The sequence below is a fragment of the Neoarius graeffei genome, chromosome 3, assembly GCF_027579695.1.
Source record: "Neoarius graeffei isolate fNeoGra1 chromosome 3, fNeoGra1.pri, whole genome shotgun sequence".
Lineage (NCBI taxonomy): Eukaryota > Metazoa > Chordata > Actinopteri > Siluriformes > Ariidae > Neoarius > Neoarius graeffei.
In genome coordinates, this window is record NC_083571.1 from 27,738,445 (window position 1) to 27,762,503 (window position 24,059).

The 24,059-nt window shown below is 44.7% G+C and overlaps 1 protein-coding gene across 1 annotated transcript in view; it reads left to right on the plus strand.

The window, feature by feature from the left end:
- The window catches only part of LOC132883230 (CD209 antigen-like protein C), a 60,989-nt gene that overhangs the window by 9,287 nt on the left and 27,643 nt on the right, over positions 1–24,059 (plus strand). Inside the window, exons 2-3 of the mRNA XM_060916587.1 lie at positions 3,608–3,988; positions 12,289–12,294. Of these exons, the coding sequence (XP_060772570.1) occupies positions 3,608–3,988; positions 12,289–12,294 (387 nt within the window). The remainder of the gene's footprint in view (positions 1–3,607; positions 3,989–12,288; positions 12,295–24,059) is intronic.

Here is a 24,059-nt window from a genome sequence, read left to right on the forward strand (position 1 = left end):
TGCCATCCCCCCTGGAATAAAAAATGGTCAAAATCATCCCCCCTCTAAAACGGGCATCCCCCTCCCTTCCCTTGAGCAATTTTATCAATAAATGTGGACATTACTTCTATTTAACATTGGAATTAGAAATGCCATTCCACGTAGTTTTGCTGAAACTGAGCATACAATAAGCTACTGCGAGAGAGGGCACGCGCAAGCGAAGCGTTTGAAGAGGTGACATTCAGTTGGGGTTCCGTTATTTTTTATTTCATTCGGCGTCAGTGACAGCAGCAGATTGCAGCATCATGGCCAAGCGGAGTGGACAGCAAGACCTAAGCAAGTTCGGATTTAAGATCGCAAGAAAAAACATTTCAGGAGGTAAGTCAAGAGTTACGAATATCAGTCACACTTTCTGTGAGCCCACTATCATGCTGTAAAGTTACCGATATGTAGCCTAATTTGTGGGTGGCGGATAACAACACAGCTATCATAATGAATGTTAGTTTGGAGTCTAGCCAGCTATCGATAGCTTACTCAGGTTCATGTTAGCTTTGATTTCTTGTATAAGGCCATTAATTTAATCAGCCTGGACGTTCGTTTGTTATTCTTCAGGCAACAAAAAGTGTTATTCAAGACAGGAAGGCTAAAATAAACAACACTAGCAGTTTTGAAGGCTTCACTGCCTCATTAGAGAGCCGGTCACAACATGTAAGGCAGAGCAGGATTGGTGTAGGACTCGACAAAGTGTCTGCTAAAATTCAGCTTTCTTTTTCTTCGTCATAGGCTCTTCTTCTGTCTCCTCACACAATGGGCCTTTTCCCCTTTCCAAAGAAACTTTCCAAAGATGCCTGCTTTTAACTCATTTTGCTAGCTTGTATCCAGTATGTATCAAAGTGCTGGTATGTATCGAAGCAAAGTATCAAAGTATCCAAGGCAGCTCCTTGGTAACTGTCAACGTTAAGGTGTCACGTGACCTAGATAACAGCGGGAATCAACGTTACAGAAAGAATCCGGTCATTTTTCAAAGCTCAAATCCTTGTTCAGATAATAAATAAATCAGAAATAACATTATAAGTACTTTTCTTTTCTTTCCATTAAAATAATAACCGATGTGGACATGTATAATTTGCATTACTCATAAGAATAAACACAATAATAACAAAAAGGAAAAAACAAAAAAAAATGCATAATGCCTCAAACATCTTTTAGGAAGTTTAGTCTGATTTACAATTTACTGTTGCTTGTTTTAGCTTATTGGTTACCTACCTACTGTACCTCTGTATTTAATTCAATGTTCCCAATGTTCAGCTTTGAATAAAAATTCTATTGACTTGATATGAAAAGATTCAGTTGTTCATTTACATTGCCTGCTGAGGTTTTAATAAATTATTTACCAAACGATTTAAAAGGAGCCTACCATGACTATGAAGTTGCACTTCAAATTTGTCATCTGCATTTCACCCTAATATGGAGAATGTGGTAGGTATGTCAGCCAGGAGACTGACTAAATATGACACATGACATCCACACTGTGCATGTTTTACAGTAAAATACCAGTGTATTATGTTTTTTTATAACAATAAAAAGGTACACAGTGTGTACTACACACTTTATCAGCACAAAATACTATATGTCTGGTAAATGAACAAGGTCCACAGACCTACGTTGTGTGCAAACCCTCCTAAAAGCAAACCAGTTTCCTACCGACGGACCGACCGATGGGTCGACACGCGACTAAAAATTTCACCATCCCCCCTGGTTTGATTTTACAACTCGACCACTGAATAAGACCGAACATCATATTTCTCATTTAAAGAATAATAAATTTCTGTTATCCATCATTTACTATTACAATATGAATTCTTAAATAGAAAAAAAACATACCTTCTTCCAAATGATTTTTTTTTTCAGTAAAACAAACACTACAACCATCAAGCACCAAACTCTGGAACTTCAAACAAACAGTAAAAGAACTAGAAAAACAAAAACAAAAAAACCCACAACAATTGAAAATGTTAACAATGAAATCTTCACAATCTGCCCGTCGAGTAATTTTGATTCTGCTTCACTTCAATAGGCCGAGTTTCAATGAGAATATCTGTGTATGCAATGTGCTGTGGTGATTTCTGTGATCATCCAAATCAGTTCAGAAACCTACACTGCTGTATTAATGGTAGGTTTCATTCCTGGGTCTCATGGCAATTACAGTTCCAGGGTTCTCCAATTTTCAAAAATAAAAGGTGGCAGTGGGCCCAATAAATGGATAGGAAATGCTAAATCATTGTTAAAATCATTTTACAAAAAATTAACACATTCTTACTGTACATATCATCTTTACTGTCAATGTGAGACTCATTTGACATTTCAGTTGAGACTGATGCACCTGTTGCACATCCCTGAATTAATTATATATTTTTCTGTGTGTGACAAATAAATGAACTTCCATGCATAAACAAAATACCCAATTACAATAAATGCAGGGGCGGCACGGTGGTGTAGTGGTTAGTGCTATCGCCTCGCAACAAGAAGGTCTGGGTTCGAGCCCCGTGGCCGGCGAGGGCCTTTCTGTGCGGAGTTTGCATGTTCTCCCTGCGTCCGTGTGGGTTTCCTCCAGGTGCTCCGGTTTCCCCCACAGTCCAAAGACATGCAGGTTAGGTTAACTGGTGACTCTAAATTGACCATAGGTGTGAGTGTGAATGGTTGTCTGTGTCTATGTGTCAGCCCTGTGATGACCTGGCGACTTGTCCAGGGTGTACCCCGCCTTTTGCCCGTAGTCAGCTGGGATAGGCTCCAGCTTGCCTGCGACCCTGTAGAACAGGATAAAGCGGCTAGAGATGATGAGATGAGACAATAAATGCATGCATTTTTTTTACAATACACATAATTAATGTTAATTGGGTGAAACCACTCCAATCAATGTACGAGCTGGTGCACTTGCCCGTGACTGGCACAACAAATCCACCCCGGCCTCCGTAGTTTGGGTCCTTTGACACACGAACACGGAAGTCCTGCAGTAAATAAACAGTGAAGCAATGGGAAAATGCAGCTCTCGCCTACACGATCATAGATAAATAAAATACCTGAATTTAACTAATGTGTGTGTGCTGTTATATGATTACTGTAACTGTGTATTGACAGAAAAGACGATAGATAAGCGTAACCGTTGCACAATAACACTACAAACACCCGCAAAGTTATTTAGCTGCTGACTAGCTGCAGCTTGTAGCGTCCAACGTTACTATGTGTCAGTATAGTGTAATGTGGTGTGGTTTAGTGCAATGCAGGGATAGACCTCAAGTGCTGAACCTTGGGTCCCTTAAATTGTGGAAGGAGCCTTTCCATCCTCCCAGCAATTGAGTGCCTTGTCTAAGCTGGTATCTGGGCAAACCCACAAAACATTAGGGAGTGCATTTGTTTAATATGTGTTTCCTTTTACCCTATTACCTAAAGGGTGGCAATATTTATGTAGTTCACTCCATGATATAACCTATATATTTTACCAAGAGCTATAACTTACACCATTGTGTAAACTCATGACTCTTCTCAGATTAACTCCTGAACAATAGATGTACAAATATTTAAAAAAAAATTACATTACTTACATTACTTAATTTCTCTCTATTTACAGGAATCAACCTTGCAGGGATGAAATGCTACAGACTGACTGCAGTGTGTGTGGTGTTGCTGTGTGTTCTACTGCTGATTGCCGTCACAGTGTTGTGGATCAAATTCAACAACCTGAATACAGAAAAAGACCAGTTACAAACCAGTTACAACAACCTGACTAAAGAGGAAGACCAGTTACAGACCAGGTACAACACCCTGACTAAAGAGAAAGACCAGTTACAGACCAGTTACAACACCCTGACTAAAGAGAAAGACCAGTTACACACCAGGTACAACACCCTGACTAAAGAGAAAGACCAGTTACAGACCAGTTACAACACCCTGACTAAAGAGAGAGACCAGTTACAGAAGCAAAAAGATGAATTTCAAAAACAATATATGGGTGAGTATATGCTTTTAATATGCTCAGTGGTTGTAACAGATCTATGGATACGAACTGCTTTGAGTCTGACAGAGAACATGGATTATGTGCAGTTATGTCTTTAAAGGTTTGTTTCTATGAACACCTTAGTCCGTAGGTCTAAATTTTCATTCAGTGAGTGACAGAGCATTACACTCTTCATCTCATTAAACACACTAGGAGCACAACCTATGTGGCCAAGGCTAACTCATGGCAGCTTTCAATACTGTACCACTTCACCCTGATTTCCTGGTATCTGTTCAGAGTATATTGGGAAAGCAAATTTTCTTCATTCTAAGCTTCAAGAGTTTTCCAACACTCTCGGTCAAGCTCTATACTGGATCCTCTTTCATGTATGTGTAGCGCCCCCATGCCACTGCGATGGACATGACACCTTAGATTAGCCAGAATCTCTCTATGGGGCGCCCTGAGTTCTTTTAAGCTATATGGAAATTGTATTATTGTTTTAGGGTTTGAAATGTGTGTTTATGAGCTCATATGACCTGGTATTAACTCAGAAAATCCCTTGTGAAATAATCAATAACTCTGTAAATAATGAAAATAGAAATCTCTTTACTTTCCAAAATATAAAAGAAATTTAAAAAATATATATATATTGAACCCTCTAATTTGTCTTCCGTGATAATTCTGTGTATTAAAGATGCTGTCAAATCACTTTTCAACCTTTAAATTTATTTTAAATCAAATTTTGCCATAAATCAAATGATTCATTGTGAAACTCTACTTCAGTTTAAAGAAAATAATCTCTGTGTAGTGGTGTGTCGGCACCTTTAAGCCTGGCAGCAGTCGCATTGACTGACGTCATGACAGGCGACTTGGGATTGAGTTGCCGTAAAAGTAGGGAGCAGCGGCGGTCAGGTAAGCGAATTCAACTGCTTCAGCTTGAGTTTGGCATTGGCTTTAGAGTGTCTTGCTTGCATACGGCATTTGGTTAGGTCTACATCTCGACCGTGAAGGGCAGGACATTAAGAGTGTACCTGCGTCAGTTCGGCATTGTTGCCTGTTTGGGTGTATGTTTACCAAGTGACTGGGCAGAGCAATTGGGAAGTTGGCTGCGCTGTCGCGTGCCTGACCTGTATACGAGCTACCGGCTACTCTACCTTGTGCTGCAGTTGAAAGTGCGACAAGAACTCTTCCTCTTGGTTCGCGGTGGGTCGCTGCTAAGACTGCAGGCAATTAGGGCTGCATTCCAGATACCAGCTGCTGTTTTGTCTCTACAGAGTTTTATTTGGAAGTGTGCGTGTATGTGTGCTGTTGGTGTGCGAGTTTGTCTCCCCATCGTGGTTCGGGTGTATGCAAGTGTGTTTGAGTGAGTGTGTGTTTTGTTTCAATAATCAGCTGTAGTATGCATGTAAGAATGCTGGCTTGAGTGTGTGTTTTTTCTTCTCGAACCGTGCTTAGTGAGTGTGTGTGAGGGCAGTGGGAACAGGGGCCCTGGGAAACTCAACGACTAGGTTACTGATTCATTTGTTATTGTCTCTTGGGTTTTTTTTTGTCTCAACCTTTTTGTTTTCTTTTGCTAATTTATTTTATATTGTTTGTTTGTTTCCATTTTTCTTGGTAAGTGTTTCATTTGGTACTGCGCTGCTGGTAGGAGTTTGTCCTCCAGGGCGGCTGGGGGTTTATATTTGTTTCCACATTTTTTGCCTTGGCCAAGGTGTTTTGCTGTGCCCTTGGGGATGTATAATTTGTAGTGATCTGTGTGTGCCATCACGCGTGGTTTGTAAATCTCCCATCCGTTAGTCTGGTGGGTCCAGACATAGCCAGACCCCGGGGGCCATTTTGTTTACTAATTGTTACTTCTCCTCTTTTCCGGTAGGATCGGGAATATCCAGCAGGGGGCCCGAGCATTTGGTGGTGGGTATCTGTCTGTGTGTCTCACTCACTACGTTTACATGCACATAGAGAGAATCGAATTTCTGCCGTTGCTCGACTGAAATCGAAGTTCAAAATGCCATGTATACACCTTAATTCGGCTGAAATTGAACCGAACTTGATTTCTCGGAATCGAGCTACACGACCTAGTTTATGCGATTTCTGCCGAGCTACTTTGTGCATGTATACCCTATCGAGCTAGCTGTCGAGCTACTTCCGGAAGTGACGAGTGACGAGACCACAAGCGGGAAACACAACAGCCTCGGTCGGCATGACAACAGTAGTAGCGAGCAGCAGAAGAGGTCAGGAGGAACAAACGGAGAAGAGAAAATGGCGATGTAGAGCTCTCTGAAGTGTGGGTGGAGCACAGAGGACGGCAGGACAAAGCTTCTGGTACTAATAGGCTTTTTATTGTCAGACTTTTCAGTTTAACAGCCTACTTTTATTCTTGAGAGAAAAACAAACAAATAAACACACACACACACACGCGCGCGCTGTGTTCTAGTCCTGGGATGAGCTCTCCCCTCTACTCTCCCTCTGCCTCCTTAAATAGGGCGCGGTTACTGGGAAGCCACACAAACACAGGTTAATTACCGTCAGGTGTAATTATTCTGCCACTCACCTTCCCTGGCTCCGCCCTCCTGTCACAGACGGGCGCTTGACCACGCCCCCACTGCTACAGGCAAGCAGAAACGTGCACTTCTGGAGCAATGAGGAGACAGACTTCATGCTCATTCAGCTTAAGGAGTTGAATATATTAAAGGCCCGGTCCCACTGCACTTTTGGATGCAAAGAGGATGTCTCATTCTCATCTCATTATCTCTAGCCGCTTTATCCTTCTACAGGGTCGCAGGCAAGCTGGAGCCTATCCCAGCTGACTACGGGCGAAAGGCGGGGTACACCCTGGACAAGTCGCCAGGTCATCACAGGGCTGACACATAGACACAGACAACCATTCACACTCACACCTACGGTCAATTTAGAGTCACCAGTTAACCTAACCTGCATGTCTTTGGACTGTGGGGGAAACCGGAGCACCCGGAGGAAACCCACGCGGACACGGGGAGAACATGCAAACTCCACACAGAAAGGCCCTCGCCGGCCCCGGGGCTCGAACCCAGGACCTTCTTGCTGTGAGGCGACAGCGCTAACCACTACACCACCGTGCCGCCGCAAAGAGGATGTAAAACGTAAAAAAATCTTTGCCATCCGTTGGAAAACGCTATGCATCCGTTGTGTACTCATTGCATACGTGCTTCATACGCTCTATCCATTGAGCATCCGTCCACTGTGATTTCATCCGCGCAAAAAGTTTTGAGCTGCACAAAACTTTTAGAACGGATGAACTTTCCGCCGTGTACGATGTAAATCCGCGACATATACGAGCAACAAACGTTCTATGTCCGTTATCATCCGTTAAACGTCTGCTGTATCCTCTCTGCATCCTCTGGGCATCCTCGCAACTCACATCCGCTGCAGCTGAAAACGGAAAGAGGGAGGAAACATAAGGTACATGAAACGTCTATTCATCGTTAGTAGCACGGAAATAGAAAGGATGTAAGCGTATGCATCTCGTATATAAAGTATTCAAAACGGACAAAGTGTTTATATCTGGGATGTATCTCGTATATTTAGGATGTCTGGAGTATGTCTAGAGTATGTAGAAGGACACCTAGCGGACAATCGATATTTTGTATAAAAAGGGGGAGAAAATCATCTAGTAGTAGAGATGTATCGATGTAGCCGCCAGCACGTCTTTCCGCTTTATGCTGACGGTGTGCGTGCTGCATCCCTTTATATCCGCGGAGCAGACGCAATTCATACCCTCTGCATGCGCAGTGAACGGTCTGCATCCGATATACATCCGCGCAACATCCCCTTTGTTTCCGTTAGGCGTACGTGATGCATCCCCTTCATCTGCTATGCATCCGCTCTTTCTGCTATGCGTCCGCTTCTCAGTTATCACCGGTAACCCCTTCGGAGCTGTCATCCACTTCCATCCGCTTTCATCCGCTAGGCTTCCGATGAACATGCGTTTAACATCCCCGCTATATACTACCCACATCCGTTCTTTTCCATTCTGTTTTTGCAAATTTTCGCCAATTTTGTCCATTTCTGGACCGGATGAAAACGGATAGAGCCACCCCCGAAATTTTGCTCGTCCGCTGTGTCCTTTTTGCATACGTTTTGTGTCCATCGGCCAGCGGGACCGGGCCTTAAAATTCATGGATGGGAGAAAAACGCGCAATGGAGAACACGGAACTGATAACTTTGTTTACACTCTTGAATAGCTCTTCTTCATGACGACAACCGGAAGTGTACCAACACGATGGGGCGTGTTGCACCACCTGTGGCTCGGGTGCACAATGCACCTCACACAATAGCCCGATTTCAGTTGTGTGGATGTAGGATTGGATTTCTCTGGCACCCTGCTGGGACCTTCAGCTCGATTACCGACAGCAGCTCGATTTGGATGTGCATGTAAACGTAGTCACTGTCATTTGCAGAGTAGTGTCACCGGGTGTGCAGTGCTATGTGCATGTAGTCACGTGTGGTCATTCTGACCCACTCCCTGCTCTGGTCTCCCTCTGGTAACCCCTCTCCTGCTGTTTGGTTTGTTTTGTTAGTTTGTTTTTTTGTTAGTGACCTAGTGTTAATCAGGTACCACCCTTGCTACCAGTGTGTGTGTGTGTGTGTGAGTGAGGTGAATATGACCAGTATTTTAAAATAAATATTTTGTACAATTTGAAATAGAACACTGTCTCTGTTTCATCCTTGCACAAACCTGTTTGCCTGAACGCATGTGCTAAAGTGTATAAAATCTGGTTAAATTGAGAATTGTTGGTTTCTTATCAAAGGTAATTTCCCACGTGGAGACCAGATCTCCCGTGGGTAGCGTAGTCGACAAAACTAAAACCACCATTACTGCCACCTCCATATCTGGAGGTATCCATATCTGTAATATTAAACACAAATAATGTTACAGAGAGCTCCTTAAACTTCTACTCACAGCACATTCAACTGTTCAGCACTCATACACTTAACGCTATACCAAAAAACATGCTGTAGCAAACTACAAATTGTTAGGGTTTTGCTGGGATTCGAACCTGGTTCGTTGGTGTGATGATCCAGCAAACCCCCACTAGGCCACCAGGGGAATGACTCAAATGCCGAGGCGTGAGGCAGAAGTAGAAAAAGTAACAAAAGGTTTATTTATACTATGTACACTATATACAATCCAGGGCAAAACAAAAAAACAAAAACAAAGAGTATAATTCAAAAAAAAAAGGCAAAAATGCAAAAGCTCAGAAGATCCACAAAACACAGTACAAAGGAAACTGGAGATAAACATAACAGCACAAAGACTCCGTGACAAGAGGACTGAACTCAGGGGTATAAATACACAAACTAATTAAGGACACAGGTGAAGATAATTAGGACTAACAGGCAATTAACAAAAAAAAACACAAAACACAGGAACAGTGGTGGCCTCTAGAGGCCAAAATAAATATGACACGAAAAGGAAATAACAGCGGCCTCTAGAGGTCAAAACAGTCCAAGTCCTAACAGGACCCCCCCCTCTAGGAGCGTCTCCTGACGTTCCCAGGGCGATCCGGATGGGCCGAATGGAAGTCCCGACACAGTTCTTTATCCAGGACATCCCGAGCAGGAACCCAGCAGTGCTCCTCAGGACCATAGCCCTCCCAGTCCACCAGATATTGCAACCCGCCGCGGACCCGGCGGGAGTCAAGCAGGCGATGCACAGTGAACACAGTCTGCCCCTGGAAGATGCGGGGGGGTGGGGGGTTCCTAGGGGCAGGGGCATACGTAGACGTCAGAACAGGCCGCAACAGGGAAACATGGAAAGTGGGGTTGATCCTCAGAGTCCGGGGCAATTGGAGCCGGTAGGAGACAGGGTTCACCCTGCGCACCACCTTGAAGGGGCCAATGTAGCGAGGAGCAAGCTTGCGGTTCTCCACCCGCAGCGGAAGGTCCTTAGTGGACAGCCAAACCCGCTGCCCAGGGCGGAAAGTGTGTGCAGGTCTTCTGTGGCGGTTGGCCTGAGTCTGGTTGGTTCTGGAGGTCTGTATGAGGGTCTTCCTGACCTTGCTCCAGGTCTTGCGACACCGTCTCACATATTGGTTGACCGAGGGCACCCCCGCGTCCTCCTCCTGGTCCGGGAACAGAGGTGGCTGGAACCCGAATTGGCACTGGAATGGCGACAGCTTGGTGGCCGATGACTGCAAGGTGTTGTGGGCGTACTCTGCCCATGGCAGCCAGGTGCTCCACGATGTCGGGTTATCCATAGCCAGGCCTCGCAGGGTGTTTTCCAGGTCCTGGTTGAGCCTCTCCGTCTGACCATTGGACTGTGGGTGAAACCAAGAGGAGAGGCTGGCAGTGGCTCCGATGACCTTGCAGAACCCGTGCCACACTCGGGAGGAGAACTGGGGCCCTCGGTCTGAGACGATGTCCTGTGGAAGACCAAAGACTCGGAAGACATGATTAAATATAAGTTTCGCTGTTTCAAGAGCGGAGGGGAGTTTGCACAGAGGTATGAAGCGGCAGGCCTTGGAGAATCTGTCAACAATGACCAAAATGACCATGTTACCTTGTGACTCAGGGAGACCCGTGATGATGTCGACTGCCACGTGGGACCAGGGACGCCGGGGAATGGTCAGAGGATGCAGGAGACCCTGGGGACGCTGTCGTGGGTTCTTGGTTCTGGTGCAAACCTCACAGGACAGGACAAATGACCTTACTTCCTGCTCCATGTTAGGCCACCAGAAGCGTCTTTTCAGGAAGTCCAGGGTCCTCCGAGCTCCCGGGTGGGCGGTGAGAGGGGAAGAGTGACCCCACTGGAGAACCTTGGCCCGGGCTTGATGTGGGACGTACAAGAGGCCCGGTGGCCCCGTCCCAGGACCGGGGTCCTGGCGTTGGGCTCGTCGAACAGCCTCCTCAATACCCCAGCGGACAGGGGCCACAATCCGGGACACCGGGATAATAGGCCCGACTTCATTCTCCCTGTTAGTGGCAGAGAACAGCCTGGACAGTGCGTCAGGTTTGGTGTTCTTGGAGCCGGGACGGTACGAGAGGGTGAAGTCAAACCGACTGAAAAACAGGGCCCACCTAGCCTGTCGAGGGTTCAGTCTCTTGGCTTGCTGGAGGTACTCCAGGTTCTTGTGGTCAGTCCAAACCAGGAATGGATGTTGCGCTCCCTCCAGCCAGTGCCTCCACTCCTCAAGGGCCAGTTTGACCGCTAGCAGTTCTCGATCCCCCACATCGTACCGGGACTCCGCAGGACTCAGGCGGTGGGAGAAGTAAGCGCAGGGGTGCAGCTTTCCTTCCGAACGTTGAGAGAGCACCGCGCCGACACCACTGTCCGAGGCGTCCACCTCCACGATGAATGGTTGGGAGGTGTCTGGGAGGACCAGAATGGGTGCCGTGCAGAAGCGGTCCTTGAGGTCTTTGAATGCCTTTTCTGCCTGAGGAGACCAGACATAAGATCCACCTGTCCTTTTGGTGAGGTCTGACATGGGTGCTGCCACAGAACTGAAGTTCCTGATGAACTTGCGGTAGAAGTTAGCGAATCCTAAGAACCGCTGAACCTCCTTAACGGACTTGGGAGTAGGCCAATCCCGGACGGCCAGGGTCTTGGCAGGGTCCATTTGGAGTTGGCCTGTCCGTACAATAAATCCCAGAAAGGAGACCTCGGGAACATGAAATTCGCATTTCTGGGCCTTGGCGAACAGATTGTTCTGCAGCAGCCTCTGGAGAACCTGGCGGACATGGTGGCGGTGCTCCTGCACGGTCTTGGAAAAGATAAGGATGTCATCGAGGTAGACAAAGACGTACAGGTTAATCATGTCCCTTAAGACGTCGTTGATTAGGGCCTGAAAAACAGCTGGTGCGTTGGTGAGTCCGAAGGGCATCACCTGGTATTCGTAGTGCCCAGACGGGGTGTTAAAGGCAGTCTTCCACTCGTCTCCCTGTCGGATACGGATGAGGTGGTATGCGTTCCGTAGGTCCAACTTGGTGAAGACGGTGGCGCCTTGGAGCAGGTCGAAAGCAGTGGACATCAGCGGAAGGGGATATCGGTTGCGCACAGTGATCTTGTTCAGGCCCCTGTAGTCAATACATGGTCGAAGCCCCCCATCCTTCTTGCCGACAAAGAAGAAGCCGGCACCAGCAGGTGAGGTGGAGGGTCGAATGAACCCAGAGACCAGGGCGTCTTTGAGGTATTCCTCCATAGCCTTGCGTTCTGGCTGAGAGAGGGAAAACAGTCTGCCACGAGGAGGGGTAGTCCCAGGGAGCAAGTCGATGGCACAGTCGTAGGCCCGGTGCGGAGGAAGAACGGCGGCCCTGCTCTTGCTGAATACCTCCTTGAGATCCCAGTACTCTGTGGGAACTTGAGATAACTCGGTGAGATCAGGGGGCTCGGCAGGAGACACAGGAGAGCTAGAGAGCAGACAAGAGGCATGGCAAGCAGGGCCCCATTCCACAACCTGGCTTGTTACCCAGTCTATGCGAGGGTTGTGGCGAGTAAGCCAAGGAAGGCCTAAAATAACTGGGAACTCAGGTGAAGGAATTAGGTGCAGGGATATTTCTTCCTTGTGACCTTGAGACTGGAGGAAGACTGGAGAAGTAACTTGAGTGACTCTTCCATCACCTAACGCTTGGCCATCGAGGGCAGACACAGACAGAGGGACTTCAAGAGGTGCAGTAGGTATATTGATGCTTTGGGCGAAGTGAATATCCATAAAGTTCCCAGCCGCCCCTGAGTCTATCAAAGCTTGACAAGAGTGGACAGACTCACCCCAGGAGATGGAGACCGGGATGTAGATTCCTTGGCCAGGGAGTCCGGGAGAGAGGGTAGGCCCCGTCACAACCCTCCCTCGGCTGGACGGGGCGGTCCTTTTCCCAAGAGTTCGGGACATGATGCTCGGAAGTGACCAGGCTTGCCACAGTAGATGCAGCACTTGTCCCTCCTTCTGCGCTCCCTCTCAGATGCGGAGAGGCGAGTACGACCCACTTGCATGGGTTCTGGACAGTCACTGAAGGAGGTAGACGGTCTCCAGGTAGAGGTAGGGAGGCTGGGGGGTCTCAAGGCTTGGTGGCGTTCTCTCATCCTGTTGTCCAGACGAATAGCATGTGAGATGAGGGTTTCGAGGTCACTTGGGCATCCAATAGAGGCCAGACCGTCCTTGATGGGGTCAGACAGACCATGGTGGAAGGCTGACACCAGGGCAGTCTCGTTCCATCCACTTACTGCTGCGAGTGTTCGGAACGAGATGGCGTAATCTGCGACGCTTCCTCCTTGCCGGATGGACATGAGCTTTCGGGCTGCGTCGGTACTGATGTCTGCCTGATCGAAGACCCGAAGCATCTCTTCAGAAAACAGCTGGAAATCAAAGCACTCAGGTCCCTGTCTTTGCCAGATAGCAGTAGCCCAGGCTCGCGCCTTACCAGCTAATAAGGTGATCACAAAGGCAATCTTGCAGCGATCCGTAGTGTAGGTGGTAGGCTGAAGCTCAAAGGTGAGTTGACACTGGGTAAGGAACGAACTCTCGGCACTCATTGTGCTTGCCGTCATACCTCTGTGGTGCAGGAAGGCTGGGTTCGCGAGGTGAAGAAGGCAGCATGGCAGGAGGCACTGGAGCAGGAGTGGGAGCTGGATCAGGAGCAGGAGATGCAGGCAGAGATGTCAGCTGTGCCAGGGTTTTCCCAATTTGCTGAAGCAGTTCCTCGTGGCGAGCAAGGGCCTCACGTTGGCTGGTGAGCGTACGTCCATGGTCGCTCCGAAGCGTGTCAAAGCTGCCATAATTCCCTGAAGGTTGGCCGGGTAGACAGTTGAAGCAGCCTCTGCTGAGTCGGTCATGACGGAGTCTTTCTGTTAGGGTTTTGCTGGGATTCGAACCTGGTTCGTTGGTGTGATGATCCAGCAAACCCCCACTAGGCCACCAGGGACTCAAATGCAGAGGCGTGAGGCGGAAGTAGAAAAAGTAACAAAAGGTTTATTTATACTATGTACACTATATACAATCCAGGGCAAAACAAAAAAACAAAAACAAAGAGTATAATTCAAAAAAAAAAAGGCAAAAATGCAAAAGCTCAGAAGATCCACAAAACACAGTACAAAGGAAACTGGAGATAAACATAACAGCACAAAGACTCCGTGACAAGAGGACTGAACTCAGGGGTATAAATACACAAACTAATTAAGGACACAGGTGAAGATAATTAGGACTAACAGGCAATTAACAAAAAAAAACACAAAACACAGGAACAGTGGTGGCCTCTAGAGGCCAAAATAAATATGACACGAAAAGGAAATAACAGCGGCCTCTAGAGGCCAAAACAGTCCAAGTCCTAACACAAATATTGAATGTAACATATATAAAAGTTTCCAGTTCACTATTTAACTCAAATAAAGTGTAGAAAATGTCCTATGCCAGCATTACAACCACACTAAACTTAAACGTCACCCTCAATGCAGGCCTGTTGAGTCGCTTGGGTTCGGTGTGACCAGAAACGAAATGGCCGCTTCGCTCAGTAGAACAAGAAATAAAAAGGTGACACGCCAGTACCTGTTGGGTCAAATTCTATTATATGTAGATTATGATCAGAATATGAATCAGAATCAGTAGGTTAAATCAGGATATATGTAGATATATGTAAGTTTAGTGAAATATTAATTCTTAGCTTATTCTGTGTCAAAATTATAGTTGAAATGACCTTAGGTCCGGCTGGACATTGTTTGGGAACATTTTGTTTATGAATGTGTATTTTGAACAGAGAAGTGTCTGAAGGTCTGTTTTAGTGTCAGATCGACTCTGAAATGGTAGAATTAAAGTTCATGATCATGTTAATTCATTCAATTGAACCTTAGGTCATAGCTTCATAAAAAGCTATGAAATATACTGAAATATATTGAAATGTACTATGGTAGTGATTTGGATCCCGTAATTAATGAATACATTCCGTGATTAATGTTAGTTTAATAGTTCTAGAGTAGTTTCATAATGACATTATAATTAACATCTTATGATTCTAAGGATTTTTAGTTTAAAAGCATTAACCTAATTTAGTTATGAGTTTAGTCCTGTTAGTTGTTTAATTGTTCTCTCTCTTTCAGACATATTCTCATTGTTCTTGTGGTTAAGTTGTTCTTATTTTTTATGTTTATTTTCTTATAACATTCCTTGTTTTAGCATTATTAAAGACATACTGTTATTTGTTATTTTACTTATGTTGATGGAATCAAGATGTAATTTACTGACTGACCACACATTCATGTATTAAGAATTATTCATGTTAATTATTAAGATCCTTTCTGTGCAAACTAGTGTCTTTGACCTTCTCTGTAGACGAGACATTATCTGTGTTTAACATTCCATACTATTCCATGAAAATCAGACATAATATTGATTATAAGCCAAAACTCTGATATCTATCTGTACCTTACTGTCAGCAAAAATATGTTTTTATATTATGATTGATTCAAGATCATTACACACTTCCACATAGACGCACACCCATTACACACACACACATGAAGACAAAACATAAACACAGAAACACTATAAGACGTTTCCAAAAATGTTTTCATTTTGACGAAGTGACTGAGCGAATAAACTGGCATGTGAACAACTCACATGTGTTCCCTTGTCTGTTTTCGAGCTGTTGATTCGTCCTCGGGCCCGAGGGAAAGGCGTCAGCACGAAGGAATCCAGGGTCTCTTTCTGGGTGAACCCAACAGTACCTGAACAGGGTTTTCAATAATATGTAAAACAACAGATGAAATGTGAAAAGTAACAGATTAGGCCGGGGTTCCAGGGCAACACCCTGGTGGGGGGACCAGGGAGGCGAAGCCCCCTGGCCGAAAACGAATTTCGCAATTTCTAACAGCCAATCGTTAGCTCTCCATGGTCCATCTGAAATATATTTATAGAAAAATCAATATAACAAATTACACATCAAGTATTTTCTTAACCTTACAAACCTTTACTGAGTAGAATTCAGAGTCTGTTGAATCGGTGTCTGACCGGTGGGGGGCGGAGCCCCGGTGGGGGGGCCAGGGGGATGAAATGCCCCTGAAGCTGATAGACTTTGGGCTTTTTTTGACAGCGAAACTGGCCAATAAATGGATAGGAAATGCTAAACCATTGTTAAAATCATTTTACAAAAAATTAACACATTCTTACTGTACATATCATCTTTACTGTCAGTGTGAGACTCCTTTGACATTTCAGTTGAGACTGATGCACCTGTTGCACATCCCTGAATTAATTATATATTTTTTCTGTGTGTGAAAAATAAATGAACTCCCATGCATGAACAAAATACCCAATTACAATAAATGCATACTTTTTTTACAATACACATAATTAATGTTAATTGGGTGAAACCACTCCAATCGATGCACTAGCTGGTGTGCGTGCCCAAGACTGGCACTACAAAGCCACCCCGGCCTCCGTAGTTCAGGTCCTTTGACCCAGGAACCTGGAAGCCCTGCAGTAAACAAACAGTAAAGCAACGGGAAAATGCAGCTCTCGCCTACACGATCACAGATACGTAAAAGAAAACACCTGAACTTAACTAATGTGTGTGTGTGCTGTTATATGATTACTGTAACTGTGTATGGTCAGAAAAGACGATAGATAAGCATAACCGTTGCACAATTACACTACAAACACCTGCAAAGTTATTTAGCTGCTGACTAGCTGCAGCTTGTGGCTTCCAGCGTTGCTATGTGTCAGTATAGTGTAATGTGGTGCGGTGTAGTCAGGGTTCTCCACGGATTGAAAATATAGGGGGGTGAGGGTCAATCGGATGACCTTGAAACAAATTTGCATACATTTACATATGTCACAACTAGTGCTGTCAAGAGATTAAAAAAATTGAGATTAATTAATTATGATCTGTAATTAGTTGATCTAATTATTCTCTTTTTTAATCTCACCTAAAAATTACTGAGAAAAGCCCTCAACTTGAGGTATTTTCATTTAAATTCATTACATTATTGTGGCAGATCAAAAGATTGATATATAACAAAAAGTGGCTTTATAAAGTCATTTATTGTTTTTAACAGACTTGAACAGATGCAGTCATAGCCATTTACATTCCGCTGTATTTGAGACTAGTCTCAAGTGCTGCCTGCAACCTTTAGTTTCGACCACCAGGGAGGGAATATTGCTGTTCTTTTGTCAAGCTCCAAATAATTAGAAAATAAAAATAATATAAAAGGCCCATATAAAGGCCCATCAGGCCCATATAAAGTGCTGTAAGTTAACATATCAAAAAACAGTAAGAACACTTTTCTGAGCAATACAAGTATTGAACACTGAACTTGTTGCTTTTCCTTTTGCATTCAACAGCAAAGTGCCTGGTTTCTGTTTTCATGACGGTCAGCGCAAATGAGTTGAGGTTCCACTCACCATCAGTAAAGTGTCTGGTCACCCCCAAATAGCTGTGGTTGCCAGCTGAGGTCCAGTGATCTCCAGTTATAGCAACACAGTTGGGCAAATCCTCCACCAAAATCTCAAGTTTGTTTTTCTTTTTGCCGTTGTACATCTTACTGATTTTGGTCGTCACTGTAGTCCTGCACGGTGGCTTGTATGATGGGTCATTGGACGCGGTTCGCAACACCTCTGTTAACCTGTCGTCTTCCACTATGTTTATCGGCCTGCAGTTCATCGCTATCCACTTGGCAAGAACATTCGCCAGCCTGTCGGTCGCAGACTTGCTCATACGCGGGGTGTTCTCGAGTTTAGTTTGGCGAAGAGCTTTGCTATGGCTCGCTAAATTGCTAATGTCTTCACTGCTAACGTTAACTGTGGCTGCACTCGCGACTGGGTGCTTTGCGTTGATGTGGTATGCTAAACTTGAGCTGCTTCGGTGGCAAGCAAATTCCTTCTTACAAAGAAGGCATATCACTCTACCTTTATCGATGGTGCCTTCGGGGCATTTTTGAAATGTAAATTTCCCGTTCATTAGACTGACAACTCTCACATGCTCCTCCATTTTCACGTCTCTTCACCCTGTCCTCCCCAAGTTCAATGGGAGCCTATCAGTTTATGCTAAACAAGCCCAAACACAATAACAGCCAATCATTGTCCACTTCAGGTGTGACTGACCATAGTTTTCCACCCCCAACAACTCAAGCACACGAAGCCCAACACATAAAAACGGATTTTATAAAAAGGCAACTCGCATACAGAAACAGTAAAGTTAGAGATTAAAAATGAGATTAACGCGATTAGAAAACATAACGCGCTAAATATGACTGTAATTAATGAATCGCAATTAACACGATAATTTGACACCCCTAGTCACAACACTGACAGCCAGGTTATATCCTCACGGTTTTATAGGCAATATCATGCTTGCCGCACCAACTTTGAACTTTTTGTTTTTATCCTTTATTTCTCTGCCGACAATAACAATCAGTTATCTCGAACTTGGTGTCGATTCACACATGTTATTATAAATGCGTGTTATCTCCCAGCGCAAGACCAATGTGTCAAAAACGCAGAAGTGTGAAACGCTTTTCTTAGACTATAATCGTCAGACTGACTAAACTAATTGCTGGTAAATGAGTTTCACACTCGGGTGTTGTCGTGTTGTCGGTACTCCAACAGAGAAAGGCTATCTGTCACAAAGAAAACAAAGGGACGTCTCTTCCTTTTGGAAAGGGGCGGCAGAAATTAAACAGGGGTGGGAATCACAGAAAGGGGGGCGGCCCGCACCTCTAAAACCCCTTGTGGAGAACCCTGTGTAGTGTAACACAGGGATAGACCTCAATCTGCAGAGCTCTGGGTCACAATCTGTATGCAGCTGGCCGGATGTTTATTTTATTGCAATCGCGTGGCCACTTCAGGTAGCCCCGTATGCATTCGTTTAATGGTCTTCTGTGTTTTAAATAGTTACAAAATTATCATAAAGCAAATACTTTATGATTTATTTGGTGCATTCTGATGAAGTTACGTTTATTTATCATTTTTTGGCCACAGGAAGGGTGGCGGGCCAGAATTATAGCGTGGTGGTGCGCCACTTTAAAAGCACCCATGGAGAACACTGGGTTCGAATGCCACAAAGCCCGTTCAAGATTTGGGAAATCAGAACATAACACGAACACTTGCAAACCAAAGAAATTGCATGTATAACGATTTGAAGAAAACAAATGTATAATTGCTTTCGTTTTTTCGTGGTCACCATCACACTATGGGAGCGTTCGCCGTGACGTCACGAAATGGTCACGTGATGTTTTGCTTGGCAAGAGGCTATTTATAAATGGCTGATCAGAGTTATTGGGTCATTAATTAATTATGGTAGCGTTGTGTTGTGTTATCAGCTGCACATGCTGATTTGACAAGAATGATCCCAAGAGCTTTTACTGTATTCCAAAAAAACCTGAAGCTCGCTGAAAGCTTTGGATCACAGCAATTAAGCGTGACAAGTGGGAACCAACTGACAATGACCGTGTTTGCTTTCGACACTTTATATCTGGTAAGACACATGATTTTTTTATTATTTTGTTTTGCAGTTTAATACAATGATGTTAGATAAAATTTCCTCATCAGAAATAATTTGTTGTGCTGTGGCATTGCTTAGATATCAACCAAAAGATGAGTAAAAATGCACGAACAGCTGATTTGTATGTGTAACCCATGTCATTTTCAGACGCTCCCTTAATTCTTTTATTGTGCTAAGAATTTCCTGATAGTCCCTAGAGCGTGCCATAGAATGTTTTGAATCAAACCAGATGCGGAAAACCAACTACGCTCAATCAGACACGATAGACCAACGAATGACTAAGAAGAAGTAGAAGTAGAAAAACAGAAAAGAAAGAAGAAAGTAGAACAAATAGAAAGAAAATAGATTCCCCCCATTTGACCCTCATCTTCAACGCCTTCCTTTTTTATCGACTTCCTTCCCTTCGATTTATGTCCTGCAATCAAGTCCCGAGATCGTCGTGAGCTTGATTTTCCTACCCGATATCCTGACTGGTTTTTTCGTACCCCTGGAAACGTCCCCCGAATCACCTTCATCTTTACCTGGAACCCCTGGAGCCCTGATCTGCACTCCCCACCTTATCATCATTTTCCCCTTGCACACCCCCCTGTCTTCCTCTGATTGAACTGTCCCCCATCAACGTCCACTGTCCCTGCTACTGTGGTAGGACTGAATCCGACGTCATCATTCCTTTTAATTTAAATTTTTTTTTTTGAGTGCACTCGTTTTATTTGGGTTTTTTTTTTTTTATTCAGTTGATTATTTTGAGATCTCATAGGGTTTTTTTTCCTATGAATATTTCTATGAATATCTAAGAATATTTTGTTATCATTCCTTGTTGAGCCCTTGTAATTACTACGTGGATAAATAGTGCCGGCACTTAGAAGGTATATTTTTATTGATATTTTTTGTACGATACTCCTGGGTTACACCCCCATGGTACATTGTAGTGGATTTACATTGATATTTTTTGTATGACATTCCTGGGTTACACCCCCGTGGTATATTGATATTGGTATTTTATTGGTGGTACTCTCTGGTTACATACACATACACACACATCAAACACTTGATCACAATCATTAGTTTAGTATTCCATGATAAGATAGTTTAAGTAGGCTTAGATATCAAATAGGACTAAAATATATTAAATATATTGAGTATCTTATCTATTTTTAATATATATATCTAACATATATTTAATAGGATTTCAGTGATTTGCACAAAACTTAGCGTATTATTCTTCTGACTGACACTTTTACTATCCACGTTTCACACTGATAGATCTTACTTGCACCTTATTGCACTAAATATTATTTATTGTATAAATTTAATGACTTTCCCTTGAATGAACTAATTTATTGTGTGAATAAATATTTATTGTATTATTATTCTGACATCAGTGAGTGCTGTGTGTTGCTTGGGGTGAGTAATTGACTGTGGTCTAGCCATAACCTAAACCAGTCTCCTTAGAACCTAGAGTTGGAGTTAGACTGTTCCCGCACAAGCACAGGTTGTTTCCCTCGTCGTGCGGGTTACAGAAAGTTGGCGAGCCAGCCAGGAGATTGGTTAACTAGTGTTTAAGACCACATACCACACCCCTTGACCACGCCTCATTAGGTTCTATTTACCTACTTGAAATAAGAGCTCACCATAGTCTAATATGGATCTTTGCAACCGTTATGGAGTACATGGGCAATGCTGCTTGGTAGTAGTAGGTGTAGATGAAATAAGCACTGAGGAAATGATAATTAGCTTCTTCGAACAAAATGGCAAGATTTCAAAGTGCATTAGAATTCCTGATGAGCCTGGTCAACCCAATGGTAGGGCACTGATAGTTTATGCTTCAGAAACCTCAATAACTAAGATCAACCCAGATACCCTTGGTCATATACCCAGTCCCAATGATCCAGCCATTTTATGGCATGTGAGAACAATTAGAGACATATGCCAAGAAGATTTAGGCAAAGAGCTAGCCCACCAGTACCTTGAAGAATTGAGTGCCATAGGTGGTAGTGCCACCTCGGGATATGCCAGCATCCTGGAAAGAGAGCTGAGGCGTATTCAGTCACAAGCTTCAGAGAAGACGCTCAGTGGTCCCTCCCCAAGATGTAGCCCAATGCCACACACTGAGAACGGCATGAATGTTGAAGCTGCTCATAGTATGGGCTCCCAATGCAATAGTCGGCCTCCTTCAGTCCTCCCTTCAAGTAATCACTCAACTGTACATAGTCCACTGAGCCTTGGCAGTGATGTTTTAAACCCTCCCAGTGTCCAGAGAGTCATTGTAGAGCATGTCATCAGGAATGATTCAGCACCCTTATACACAGGTCAGAGCAAAGTCCGAACCTTCTCAGGAAGACTTCCAAAGCCCAATGGCGAAGTAGATTATGATGCTTGGAAGAGTCAAGTCGAGCTGCTTCTGAGTGATGCCCATGTCACTGACTCACAGAAAGTGAGAAAGATTTTGGAGAGCTTGGTTGGCCCAGCTGCGGATATGGTCAAGCCACTTGGGATCACTTCAGTCCCCCACGCATATGTGAATCAGCTTGAATCGGCTTTCGGTGTGGTGGAAGATGGAGAAGAGTTGTTTGCCAAGTTCTTGAATGCAAGCCAAAATGCTGGAGAGAAGCCATCAGACTACCTGTTCAGACTTCAGACTCTTCTCACAAAGGTCGTTTCTAGAGGGGGAATCCTTCTTGAAGAGTCAGACAGACAGTTACTCAGGCAGTTTTGCAGAGGGTGCTGGGACCACTCCTTACTTATTGGACTCCAGCTAGAACAGAAAAAGAGCAATCCACCATCTTTTCCTGAGCTGCTTCTTTCGCTTAGGACCGAAGAAGACCGCCGTGCAGCCAAGATGGACAGGATGAAAAAACACATGGGAAGCACAAAAGCTATGGCACACGCTCACACAGTATATGGCCTACCCACCTGTTATAACAGCATTGACACACCTGTTGAAGAAAAGCATGATGATACAAAGAAATTGCTTAATGAGATATCAGAGCTGCGCAACCAGGTTGCCACTCTGTCCACCAGAGATAATGTGAGGCCACAGCCAAGCATGAGCCCAGCTGAAGCCAGCTGCATGATCACAAATGCCTCCATGCCTCGTCATGATACTCCTCGCTTCCCAAAGCCTTGGTTCTGTTTTAAATGTGGTGAAGATGGCCACATTGCTGCTCGCTGTTCGAGTGCCCCCAACCCTGTTCTGGTCCACCAGAAGAATGAGGAGCTGAAAAGAAAACGTGAAGCTCATAGGAGATTGCACACAGTTTCATCCATGCCTTTAAACGAGTCGCAGCTCCTGTTTCGGGACGTTCAGGAGCTCAGTGCCAGAATATGAGTCCCAAACCTCTCGATGCCATTGTAAGGAGGACACACCGAAAGGAAAATCACCATCAGTGTCAGAATGATCAGTTCCTCCCCCATGGACTCGTAGGGCCCCGATGCACTGCCTCTGTTTTTATTGAAGGAATAATGTGTGACTCCATCCTCGACACTGGCTCCCAAGTCACCACCATTTCAGAGACATTCTACATGAACAACTTGTCCTTCATCCCCATCCAGCCCATTCAAGCCTTGTTCCAGATAGAAGGTGCAGGTGGTCAACATGTCCCCTATAAAGGCTACATCCAAGCCCTCATCTCCTTTCCGGGCAACATTACTGGCGTCACTGAGCAGATCTCCTCTTTAGTCCTCATCGTTCCAGACTGTCACTTCAACACCCAGATTCCCCTGTTGGTTGGAACCAATGTCTTAGATAGATTATACAAAGAAGGTATGGAAAAGCATGGGCCAGAGTTCTTGCAAGGACCTGACCTTAATCGTGACTGTGTCCTGCTGTTCCAGCATGTTGCCTTGAGTCATCAGGAAGAGAATTCAGCCTGTAACATCAAGCTGCATGGGCGCCATTCCATCTCCATCCCCGCAGGAGGAAAAGTGTCCGTCTTTGGTGACGTCAGAATGACAAAGAACCCCTCACACTCCCTATGTGTGATTGAGTCCCCAGAATGGTCGTCATTACCAGGTGGTGTGTTTGTTGAGAGTGCCCTTCAAGAGATCCCACACAGATCTTCAAACAAGATTCCCATTGTCCTGAGGAATGTGACTGACCGGGATGTCATGCTGCGTCCAAGGCAAGTCATAGCTCAGTTGATGGCTGCACAGAGGCACTGAAGTCCATCAACTGGTTCTACCCACTAAACATCGGGCCAGAGCACTGCATGGTCTCCACGATGAACTTGGCCACCTTGGCGCTGAGCGTCTTCTCCACCTTGCCCGTGCTAGGTTTTACTGGCCGAAGATGTTCCAGTCTGTTGAGCTGAAGTGCCAGACGTGTGAGAGGTGTGTGAGACGGAAGGCGCATGCCCAGAATGCTGCTCCCATGGAAAGCATCCGAACTAGTTACCCCCTGGAACTTGTATGCATGGATTTCCTTAGTATTGAACCTGACAACAGAGACATCAGAAACATCCTTGTCATCACAGATCACTTTACAAAGTATGCCATTGCAGTTCCAACAAAAGATCAGAAAGCCAACACAGTTGCGAAAGCGTTATGGGACAACTTCATTGTGAATTATGGATTTCCAAGTCGTTTACTCAGTGACCAGGGAAGGGACTTTGAATCCCGCACCATA